Below are 12,474 nucleotides of genomic sequence, written 5' to 3' on the forward strand. Positions count from 1 at the left end.
GCTCCCAGTTAGACCAACTGAAAGCGGCACTCGATGAAAAGCATCTGGAATTAGTCAACAGAAAACGCATAATCTTCCATCAGGATAACACAAGTCTGCATGTTTCTTTGACGACCAGGCAAAAACTGTTACAGCTTGGCTGGGAAGTTCTGATTCATCCACCATATTCACCAGACATTGCCCGTTCAGGTTTCTGTTTATTTCGGTCTTTACATAATTCTCTTAATGGAAAAAATTTCAATTCCCTGGAAGACTGTAAAAGGCACATAGAACAGTTCTTTGCTCAAAAAGATAAAAAGTTTTGGGAAACCCCAATAAATATGTTTAAAAAAAAAGTTCTGGGAAGATGGAATTATGAAGTTGCCTGAAAAATGGCAGAAGGTAGTGGAACAACATGGTGAGTACATTATTCAATAAAGTTCTTGATGAGAATGAAAAACGTGTCTTTTATTCTTACTTTAAAACCGAAGGAACTTTTTGGCCAACCCAGTACTTCCAATATCAGTAAAAACACCCCAAAAGGAAAAAAGGCATTTGTGTTTTTTCCTTTTTAAAAAGTAGCCAGTTACTCAGGTAATTTTTGTCAACTAGACCTCAAGTATTAGAATTGATATTGTATACTTTGAAGTTCAAGAAAGCACTCACCTGCATATGGTTGAATAATGAAGGGCAGTAGATATTTTATTTGGAATTCTTACTACTAGCTAAGATGGGCTTTTAAATAAAGACTTCTCTGGATTAGGGGCTTTTGACAATACAGACAGAAATTGTAACTGCTTTCATGTGATTTTGAGAAAAGCAGGTCTATACCAGTAACCTGACGGGACCAAACTTACATATACTCTGAATCAAATCTTATCCCCAAATATCTGTCAGATGTGACCCTGACACCTACCCCATCCTGCGTGCAAGAATCATATGAGAGGTAAAAATATCTCTCTCCAATTGCTTGTGGCAGCATTTGAGAGAGAGCTAGGATATGAAAGTTGGACTGTGGAAGATTGTGAAAAAGTAAAATGGTTACAGTGAACTCTGTCTTGGAGAAACTCTGCCTATGAGGAATCTTCCTCTTATCGGCCCTATGGCTTTAAAGAACTGAAATCCATTTTCTTACAAAAGAGGAGCCTCCTCCTAAGAGAACTGCTAAAGCCCAGTTTTAAAAACTGGTAAATACAAGAATCTTTCTTTGCTTTTTACCATAGATAATCATTGGTACAATCACCTTAGATAGAATTCTCCCAAGTAGATCTTCCAAGAATAAAACTTGAAAGAAACATTTAAGAAACAAAGCTAGTGTTGATTAGAAGTGATTAATTAGATTAATTAGAAGTGAAAATAAATGCCAGTGTATTTCAGTGTACAGATGACAGCATTATTTGATTTACTCTAGACTATAAAAATGCATCTGTTTCATTAAGAAAAATGTTTTTATACTTTTCCCAACTGCCTCTGACACAGAGTAAATCATAGATACATGTTGATGTTGAATGCAGAAATTACTATAATTAAAAGTTTTAAATAAATTGTATTGTCATAATATTAAGTTGATTTATGCCTTTAAAATTTGGAGATTATTTTCTTTTCTGCATTTTTGTTTTCTTTTAAGAAAAGTAAATAATTGAACAGTAACTGCTGAAGAGAACTTTCTCCACTTTGCAGAAGAGAAATGTGAATGATGTCTTCTGTGAACCTCTATGAATCTTGTGCCGCCTCCCCTCCGCCAACCCACCACGGCCCTCACTCCCCTGAAGCCTGACGGCTCTACTCCCAGGCCCTGTCAGTGGAGGCCTGTGACAAGAGCACAGGTGACACATCTCAGGAGCTGATCTGAGCATGTTTGGGCTGCCTAGGATCAGAGTACAGCATTGGCTTTCCAGATGAGGACAGCTTGCCAGCGCGTCCCACTTGTTCAGGCAGCTTCACTGGTTAATTCATGAAGTACAGTCTAGCTAGTCTTAGCTGGTTGTGGAGTGCAATTATTTCTAAAAACGTAGAAAAGCAATTTAAATAAGAAAAGGTGCACACTTCCATTGAAGTAGACCAAGAGCCACATGGGGAAAAGAATGGATGGGAAAAGAATAGGAAAAGAAATAGGCATGTTGGCAAGAGAAAGGAAAGTAATTTCTTGACAGATAATTAGCAAAAATTAATTTCAAAATATAGCTTATCTAGGAATCTAGGCCTTTAAATTGGCTTCTGTTGTTTCTATTACTGAATATCTCTAAAGAACTTTTGGAGTACTTATTTTAAATTTTATTCTGTACAAACTTATTGAGTACTTACTGTCTTTAGAAAGTATATTTGCCTTAATTTTTAATGTATTGTACAAAATAACATGGCAGTTGTAATAGAAAACAAGTTACTGCATCCCCCAGGCATTTCCAGGGAAATCTTTCCCTCACCTCTCACCCCCTCTACTCCTAGCAGAGACAGATGTAAAAGGCAAAAGCTAAAAAGACAGCCTGACTCAAAAGCAAAGTGGATACCTCCATAGATCAGTAACAGAGCAGAATTGCAGAACAGCAGAGGAAAGTTGCAGCCTGCATGGCCTTGCATGGCTGGTGGTTGGAGCCCTTGGAGTAAGGGGGAGGCTAAGTACCCAATGGAAAGGACACCAGGAGCTGAGACTTTTAGAAAGATATGGGCCAACAAGAGGCACATGAAAAGCTGCTCAACATCACTAATAGAGAAATGCAAATCAAAACTACAATGAGGTAATCACCTCACACCAATTAGAATGGGCGTCATCAGAAAATCTGCAAACCACGAATGCTGGAGAGGGTGTGGAGAAAAGGGAACCCTCTTGCACTGTTGGTGGGAATGTAATAGCCACTATGGAGAACAGTATGGAGGTTCCTTAAGAAACTAAAAATAGAATTACCATATGACCCAGCAATCCCACTACTGGGCATATACCCTGAGAAAACCATAATTCAAAAAGACACATGCACCCCAGTGTTCATTGCACCACTGTTTACAATAGCCAGGACATGGAAGCAACCAAAATGCCCATCAACAGACAAATGGATAAAGAAGATGTGGTACATATGTACAGTGGAATAGTACTCAGCCATAAAAAGGAACGAAATTGGGTCATTTGCAGAGACGTGGATGGACATAGAGACTGTTATAGAGTGAAGTAAGAGAGAGAAAAACAAATATATTAATGCATATATGTGGAATCTAGAAAAATGGTACCGATGAACCGGTTTGCAAGGCAGAAATAGAGACGCAGATGTAGAGAACAAATGTATGGACACCAAGGGGGGAAAGCGGGGTGGGGGGGGTGATGAATTGGGAGATTGGGATTGACATATATACACTAATATGTATAAAATAGATAACTAATAAGAACCTGCTGTGTAAAAAAAGGAAGATATGGGCCTAGGTAGGGAGAGGATGCAGGTGCAGTGCACAGTAAAGGATGGGGCTCTATCTACAGTATTCCCTATATTACCTTGAAGCAGGAACCCTAAATTTTCACTTTAAGACCTGGCTCTGGAGAGCCTGGTGAAAGCAGCGTCACAAGTAAGCCCTTCACCAGTTGGAACGTGAATTTACTTCAGGTAAAATGAATTTTATAGCATGACCTGACAAAGAACTTAAATATTTTCAGAATGTTCAAAACATAAATAAAGGAATAACTTCTATTTTAAAACAACAACAAAAATCATGGAAGGGCTTCCCTGGTGGTGCAGTGGTTAAGAATACGCCTGCCAATGCAGGGGACACGGGTTCAAGCCCTGGTCTGGGAAGATCCAATATGACACGGAGCAGCTAAGCCTGTGTGCCACAACTACTGAGCCTGTGCTCTAGAGCCCGCAAGCCACAACTACTGAGCCCACGTGCCACAACTACTGAAGCCCACGCACCTAGAGCCCATGTTCTGCAACGAGAGAAGCCACCACAATGAGAAGCCCGCTCACCGCAACTAGAGAAAGCCTGCATGCAGCAACAAAGACCCAACACAGAAATGAATGAATGAATGAATGAATGAATTTTTTTTTAAATCATGGAAACAGAGCTGTATGTAATGGAAACAGGTAGATATGTAAAGAACAAGTAAAGATGAAAAAATCAAATTAAAAGTGGACCAGAAATGGATAACTCTAGCCAGGATATGGCTGAAAAGAAAATTAGTAAGTTGGAATAGAGTGAAAAAGTCACCTATAATGCCTCAGAAAGACACAGATCTAAAAAAAAATACCAAAGGGCTGATGGGATAAACAGAGTATATATACTACAAAGGCCTAATCACTGTGCAAAGCTGCCCCTCTCGCCTAATTCTCTGTCCATCACATGCTCTGTGCATTCCTGTCATAAAACCTGTCATTTAGCAGAATTACCAGATCTTTTTTTTTTTTTTTTTAATTTTTGTCTGTGTTGAGTCTTAGTTGCAGCACACGGGATCTTCGTTGTGGCGCATGGGCTTCTCTCTAGTTGCAATGTGCAGGCTCTAGAGCGCATGGGCTCTCCAGTTGAGGCACGCGGGCTCAGTTGCCCCTCAGCATGTGGGATCTTAGTTCCCTGACCAGGGATCGAACCTGCATCCCCTGCATTGGAAGGCAGACTCCTAACCATTGGACCACCAGGGAAGTCCCACCAGGTCTCTGTTTTTGTTGACTTATTCTTTGTGAAGCTCCTGCCAGGTGCTGAGCTCTTTTCTAGTCATACTGGGTACAGACAGCCAAGAACGAGTCAGATAAGGGTCTTGCTCTCATGGACTTTGTGTTCTAGCCTATTCATCACTATACCTCTGGCATCTACACCATTGGCTGGCTCAGATTAGGCATTCAGGGTATATTGGTAGAATCAACGGGTAGATGAAGGAAGTAATTCATACCTCAAAATATTTTTTGTATGGCTATGGCCTTGATTATCTTCCTCTGTTTGGCCAGTTTTGCATTGGTGAGAGAGGGAAGAGAGGAGAGGAATTTCTCTCCCTAGAGCATACCCCGCTGTTGTCAGTCTGTGATACAGATGACACACTGGTACGACCCCCACAGACCTGGAGTCCACCTGAGCTATGTCCTCTCGTTTTTTTACTTCTGTTTTACAAATTGGTCAAGAAGATTCAGAATGAGGGTTTCCCTGGTGGTGCAGTGCTTAAGAATCTTCCTGCCAATGCAGGGGACACGGGTTCGAGCCCTGGTCTGGGAAGATCTCACATGCCGCGGAGCAGCTAAGCCTGTGCGCCACAACTACTGAGCCTGCGCTGTAGAGCCCGCGAGCCACAACTACTGAAACCTGTGCGCCTAGAGCCCACACACCGCAAGGAAGAGTAGCCCCCGCTAGCTGCAACTAGAGAAAGCCCGCACGCAGCAACGAAGACCCAACGCAGCCAAAAATAATAAATTTATTTTTAAAAAAAAGAAAAAAGATTCAGAATGAGACCAGCTATGTAAGCAATGTCAATGTATGAATCCTTCTTATTTATTTTTCAGGCTGGAGTAAAAGGGACATTGGGAAGATTAGTCGGAATTTTTGAGGTAAGTCTGTTAAAATCTTTGGTGCAATTAGTATCATATTAATAACCACGTATATCTTTACCATGGGCCATTCAGGCTTCCGTCACAAAATACCAGAAATTGAGTGGCTTATAAACAATAGAAATTGATTTCTCATAGTTCTAGAAGCTAGGAAGTTCAAGATCAAGATGCCAGCATTCAGTGTCTGGTGAGGACCCACTTCCTGGTTCATGGACAGCAGTTTCTCTCTGTGTTCTCACATGGCAGAAGAGGAAATGTCTCTGGGGTCTCTTATAAGAGCACTAATTCTATTCATGAGGGTCTTCTGTCATAACCCAATCACCTCCCACTGTCCCCTACCTCCTAATACTATTACCTTGGTGGTTAGGATTTCAGCATATGAATTGGGGAGCGGGGGAGGACATAAACATTGTCCATTGCAGTCTTAATCTAGGAAAGATGCCATCTTTGTTTCACCAAGTTTTCAAAACAGTGCAGCACCAACAGCGAATAACGTGCACATTCTTTTTAAAATCCCATAATCTCCTCCAAACAACTAGAATTATTTGTTAGAATTGTTTTTCCCGTGTCTACCTCTCTTCCTCTCCTCCCAAGATGTGAGGAGGGGTAGATAAGAGTAGAGGAGACAGAGAAGTGGAAGATAAGTAGCTATAGCACAAGAGACAAACAAGGACACAGGCTGGAGTAGAGATTTGGAGAAAGTAGGAAATCAGGGAGTAAAGATGAGCAGGGTTAGGAGGAGGAGGGGAGATGTGTGAGATAATCAGCTTGCTCACATTGATGGGACCCCTGCCCACCACAGTCTCTTCTCTTTCTGGTGTTCTAGCTAGTTAAATTTACTTGGTGCCTTTTTCTCAAGAGGTCCCAAATCCTTTTCTCAGTATTCTTGAGAAGTTGCGTGGAAAAAAGAGGGTAAAGCCTTGGCTTTGGAAACCCAGGCAAAGAGCTCACCCTCAGATTCAAGTGTGGCATGTTTTAAATAGGCCAGCTGGTGCTATTCCATATCTGATTGTAGGATGATAAAAAGTGAAAGGAATCCTTGGGTCTAAGCTCTCTGGACGTTTACATAATCTCAGCTCTCTAAGGAAAAACTCTTTCTCTGTCCCTCTTTGCCCTTCAGAACCAGGAGAGGAAGCACAGAACGTATGTCTATGTGCTCATTGTCACAGAAGTGCTGGAAGACTGGGAAGACTCAGTTAACATTGGTAAGTTATCCCCAGATGGCCTCCAAAGAGCTCCCCACAACCGGCCCTGGCCATGCCATAGGTCATTACCCAGAACCACAAATGAGAGCCTGATAAAGAAAAGAAATAACAGAAGGATGTCCATTTTTGAACTTGTGAAAGGTACTATTTTGAAATGTTTAAGAGGAAGCCAGAGTTGGGTACATAGTCAACATTTAGAAATGCAGCCCATAAAAATAAGACCTGTTGATTCTAAAACCAAATTGGATCCTCCCAAGCAGGTATTGATCAAGGCCTCCACAATGCTAGGCCCACTGCTGGCCATGAACCTCAAGCAGGACCGTGGCTGTTCCTTGCAGTGCTTATTCATACTGTTAGAGAAAACTGTCAGTTTGGTTGTGTGAGCTCCTCCCTCCAGAGCTGTATAGTAGGTATAGAGTGATGGGAGTAGTTTCCAGTTATATTCATGTTACCCTTCAGGTGCACGCGACTTTCTCCTAAGGAGCCATTTTCTTTGATCTCAGATCACTACTGCATGTATATGTCCTTTTTTGTTGTTTTGGCTGTGTTGGGTCTTTGTTGCTGCACATGGGCTTTCTCTAGTTGAGGCAAGTGGAGGCTACTCTTTGTTGCAGTGCACGGGCTTCTCATTGCTGTGGCTTCTCTTATTGCGGAGCACAGGCTCTAGGTGTGTGGGCTCAGTAGTTGTGGTGCATGGGCTTAGTTACACTGTGGCATGTAGGATCTTCCCGGACCAGGAATCGAACCCATCCATGTCCCCCGCATTGGCAGGCGGATTCTTAACCACTGTGCCACCAGGGAAGTCTGTATATATGTCTTTTGACCTAAAAATTGAGGTGATTTTAATGGTTGGCTCATGGTTTCATCTTTTAGCTCTGAAGGAAAGTATATTCTAGAAAAGTGTAATATTAATTTAACTTCTGTTGTAAATTGGCAAACAGATATAATTCACTTACCAAAGCCTCTTTCTTTATTGTTAGTATATGCTTTGCCATCGTGCCTCTCACAGTGTTGATCTGGGCATTTCATAGCTCTTCAGCCTTTTTTTTTTTTTTTTTTTTTTTTATATATATATATATATATTTTTTTTTATTATTTTACAAATTTAATCAGTTATACATATACCTATGTTCCCATATCCCCTCCCTTTTGCGTCTCCCTCCCACCCTCCCTATCCCACCCCTCCAGGCAGTCACAAAGAACCGAGCTGATCTCCCTGTGCTATGCGGCTGCTTCCCACTAGCTATCTACCTTACGTTTGGTAGTGTATATATGTCCATGCCGCTCTTTCACTTTGTCACAGCTTACCCTTCCCCCTCCCCATATCCTCAAGTCCATGCTCTAGTAGGTCTGTGTCTTTATTCCTGTCTTACTCCTAGGTTCTTGATGACATTTTTTTTTCTTAAATTCCATATATATGTGTCAGCATACAGTATTTGTCTTTCTCTTTCTGACTTACTTCACTCTGTATGACAGACTCTAGGTCCATCCACCTCATTACAAATAGCTCAAATTCATTTCTTTTTATGGCTGAGTAATATTCCATTGTATGTATGTGCCACATCTTCTTTACCCATTCATCCGATGATGGACACTTAGGTTGTTTCCATTTCCGGGCTATTGTAAATAGTGCTGCTATGAACATTTTGGTACATGTCTCTTTTTGAATTATGGTTTTCTCAGGGTATATGCCCAGTAGTGGGATTGCTGGGTCATATGGTAGTTCTATTTGTAGTTTTTTAAGGAACCTCCATACCGTCCTCCATAGTGGCTGTACCAATTCACATTCCCACCAGCAGTGCAAGAGTGTTCCCTTTTTTCCACACCCTCTCCAGCATTTATTGTTTCTAGATTTTTTGATGATGGCCATTCTGACTGGTGTGAGATGATATCTCATTGTAGTTTTGATTCGCATTTCTCTAATGAGTAAAGATGTTGAGCATCCTTTCATGTGTTTGTTGGCTGTCTGTATATCTTCTGTGGAGAAATGTCTATTTAGGTCTTCTGCCCATTTTTGGATTGGGTTGTTTGTTTTTTTTGCTATTGAGCTGCATGAGCTGCTTATAAATTTTGGAGATTAATCCTTTGTCAGTTGCTTCATTTGCAAATATTTTCTCCCATTCTGAGGGTTGTCTTTTGGTCTTGTTTATGGTTTCCTTTGCTGTGCAAAAGCTTTGAAGTTTCATTAGGTCCCATGTGTTTATTTTTGTCTTTATTTCCATTTCTCTAGGAGGTGGGTCAAAAAGGATCTTGCTGTGATTTATGTCATAGAGTGTTCTGCCTATGTTTTCCTCTAGGAGTTTGATAGTGTCTGGCCTTACATTTAGGTCTTTAATCCATTTTGAGCTTATTTTTGTGTATGGTGTTAGGGAGTGATCTAATCTCATACTTTTACATGTCCCTGTCTTCAGCTTTTAATTGCTTTGTGTTTGGTAAGAATGCAATAAACTTAAGTATAAATAAATTCAGTGGGGGGGTATTAAAAATAGACTCCTTGACAGCCAGTGCTGGGGCCTGAAAAAGAGACAGAGGTGAGTGGTGTGGCTGGCCCTGTCCTCAGAGTACTCTGTCGGGTGGGAGTCACACACTTTTGATACTAATTTTTAAGGTACCATTGCTCTATTAATATCCAAACAGGCCTTTCACCTGTACTCCCACTGCTGAGAATTGACCCTAATGAAACAATCTGAAATATGGGAATAAGCCTATGAGCCTTCCTTCAGATGAGCCTTTTTCAGATGAAAAATTGGGTCTTAAAATGTACAGGTCAGGGCCTCCCTGGTGGCGCAGTGGTTGGGAGTCCGCCTGCCGATGCAGGGGATACGGGTTCGTGCCCCGATCTGGGAGGATCCCATGTGCCGCGGAGCGGCTGGGCCCGTGAGCCATGGCCGCTGGGCCTGCGCATCCGGAGCCTGTGCTCCACAACGGGAGAGGCCACAACAGTGAGAGGCCCGCATACCGCAAAAAGAAAAAAAAAAAAAATGTACAGGTCAGCAAATGTTAAGTGATCTAAGGTCCATTCATCTGATGGAACGTTAGGCAGCTGTTAAAAGCATACTTATGAAAGCTCTACACCATGGGAAAGTGCTTATGAGATCGGGTTGGTGACTGAAAACAGGGTATATAGAATTGTATATACACTAATTAGAACTACATTAAAATACGAATTTGAAGTGCAAACAAAGATGAGGTACTGGTTTTCACCTAAAGAATTGGCAATGACAAACAAAAGTTAACAGTGCTGGCAGGAGTGTGGTAAGACTGACATTCCAACACACAAAAGCAGGATTGGGGATTGGTACATCCTTCTGGAAAGCTGTTTGACAGTATCACAAGCCCTATAGTGTTCAATTTTTTTTTTAAGTGTAGCATTATTTATAATAACTAAAATTGCAGACATTGATGTCCAATGATAGGGAAATGGTTAAGTGAATGACATTATATCCATGCTAGATATTACGATGTAATGCAACCATTAAATGTCATACTTTTACAACAGAGAAGAATGCTTAAGAAACAATGTGAAGTGGAAAAGAAGCAATAACAACAACAACAACAGTAATAGTAAAGCAAACTCTTACAGCATGTACTCTGTCCCAGGTATTGTTCAAATGCTTTACATATTAGCTCTCACAACAGACTTGTGAGATAGGCACTATTTATTATCTCTATTTTATAAATGAAGAAAGTGGGGCACAGAGAGGTGAGAGGTTCAGTAACTTCCCCAAAGCTGTGCAGCTCATTAGAGCCATTGATGCGATTGGAGCCCAGCATATTAGCTTCAGTGTCCATGTTCCTAACAACAGCACTCCATCAGGGCCTCTGAGGATTCTGAGCACCTTAAAGCATGATCCCAATTATAGTTGCTGAAATAACTGTGTCTTTTTCAAATAAGATGAAAGAAAAGCAAATGCACTAAGGTATTAAGAGTAGTTACTTCTGGTTTATAAGATTACAGGTAATTATCTTATTTATGCTTTCTTCTGTTTTCCCAATTTTAACCAATGTTCTTTTGTTATTTTTGTAAGAGAAAAAATAATGGAGGATTTTAAAACATGCATTTGAAAAAAATTTTAAATACACTGAAAAGTTAATAATGATTGTGTTGAGATTATATTTTCCTCTTTTTGAGAAAATATTTTCTTTTTTGTAGATATATCACTCTTATACAAAAATTTTAAAATAAATAACTGATTACAAGTCAGCCATCCTGGTAATTCTGGAAGCTGATGCTCATGTCTATTTTTGCAGGAGATGGGGTTGCTGGCGGGCTTCAGGCACTTATGTACAAGCCGAGGAAGGCCCAGAGGCCCAGGAGCTCAAGAGGAAACCACTAGCAGTGGTTCTCTTTAGAGGGCAGATTTCACACAATTACTTTCAGCTCTTCAGTTTTCAGATTTCTTACCTGTTTTCTGCATTAGGCATTTGTGTAATATTTGAAGCATATAAAGTGTGCTTGCATCACCCTTGTAAGAAAAGAAAATAAGGAAAAATAGATTTACATGTTTTTTAAATGTTGATAACCATCGTGGTCATTTTGTAATGTGTAGAAATATCAAATCACTATGTTGTACGCCTGGAACTAACGTAGTGTTGTAGGTCAGTTATACTTCAGTGTAAAAAAGAAAAGAAAAACATTGATAACCATTGCTTCCATGTTTTTTTCTACATTTTCTCAAAAGTTTTAGGGTCAGAAACCTGCTGCTTTCCTTTTGTACTAATTTCTTTTTCTCTCTGCCTCGACAGGAAGGAAGCGGGAATGGTTTAAAATAGAAGATGCCGTAAAAGTGCTGCAGTATCACAAACCGGTGCAAGCATCGTATTTTGAAACGTTGAGGCAAGGCTACTCAGCCAACAATGGCACCCCGCTCGTGGCCACCACTTACTCAGTTTCTGCTCAGAGCTCGATGCCAGGCATCAGATGACTGAAGATTTCCTGTAAGAGAAATGGAAATTGGAAACTAGACTGAAGTGCAGGTCTTCCCTCTCACCCTTGCTCTTTCACCTCTCCTCACAGGCCTCCTCTTTCAAATAAGGCATGATGGGCAGCAGAGAAAGGGTTTATTGATAATGTTGCTGTTTGGTGTTAAGTGATGGGGCTTTTTCTTCTCTTTTTATTGAGGGGGTGGGGGGTGGGTGTGTAATTTGTCAGTACTTTTGTGCATGATCTGTCTCTCCCTTTTCACACCCCTACAATTCTCTAAAGAGGCAAACAGCCTTCCCTCTGCCTTGGATTCTGAAGTGTTCCTGTTTGTTTCATCCCAGCCCTGGCCAGATTTTTTTTTTTTTTTTTAATTAAAAGATACCAATATGAGATGAAATCTTTCAAGAATTTGTCCTGTAATGTGCTGTTAAGTCCGGCAGGTTGGTCACTTTCACTGCAGGATACATTTATCTACACATTATATACTGGGCATATAATATGTAAATAAATGACTTTTAGAAGAGGGATTTAACTGTTTAATTTTTCAAAGTTTTGTTTTTTAAATTCAAGGTGTTTCTGAAGTGGAGAGCCTCACAATTAATTTACTTTTTTGTTTCTGATGCTAGTGGCTAGGTAAAGTTCCCTGTCCTCTCTCTTTTCCCCAGTCATCAACTGTAGTTATGTAGGGTATGGGAAGAGTTTAGCTACCTTCATAGTACTCCCAGGACTCATGGCCTTCTCTTCTCGAAGCTGTGTTTCCATGCCAAGAAAGAAACAGGAAGAAACCTATTTTCTTTTTTATTACCAAGCCAGGAGCAAATGGCCTCAGCTCAGATCTGGAGAAACAATGCTAGAA

At 40.7% G+C, this 12,474-nt stretch overlaps 1 protein-coding gene across 5 annotated transcripts in view; it reads left to right on the forward strand.

Moving 5' to 3' along the window:
* NUDT3 (nudix hydrolase 3) overlaps positions 1-11,823 on the forward strand; it is a 98,077-nt gene extending 86,254 nt beyond the window's left edge. For 4 of the 5 annotated variants that reach the window (XM_060111228.1, XM_060111229.1, XM_060111230.1 and 1 more), the window contains 3 exons: positions 5,445-5,489; positions 6,610-6,694; positions 11,441-11,823. In XM_060111228.1, coding sequence (XP_059967211.1) covers positions 5,445-5,489; positions 6,610-6,694; positions 11,441-11,619 — 309 coding nt within the window. In that variant the 3' untranslated portion in view covers positions 11,620-11,823. Of the gene's footprint in view, positions 1-1,667; positions 1,806-5,444; positions 5,490-6,609; positions 6,695-11,440 lie in introns of those variants that run through there. The other variant, XM_060111232.1, reaches the window with a different exon arrangement.
* Positions 11,824-12,474: the final 651 nt, after the last annotated feature.

This window comes from Mesoplodon densirostris, chromosome 10 (assembly GCF_025265405.1).
Source record: "Mesoplodon densirostris isolate mMesDen1 chromosome 10, mMesDen1 primary haplotype, whole genome shotgun sequence".
In the NCBI taxonomy this organism is placed as follows: Eukaryota; Metazoa; Chordata; class Mammalia; order Artiodactyla; family Ziphiidae; genus Mesoplodon; species Mesoplodon densirostris.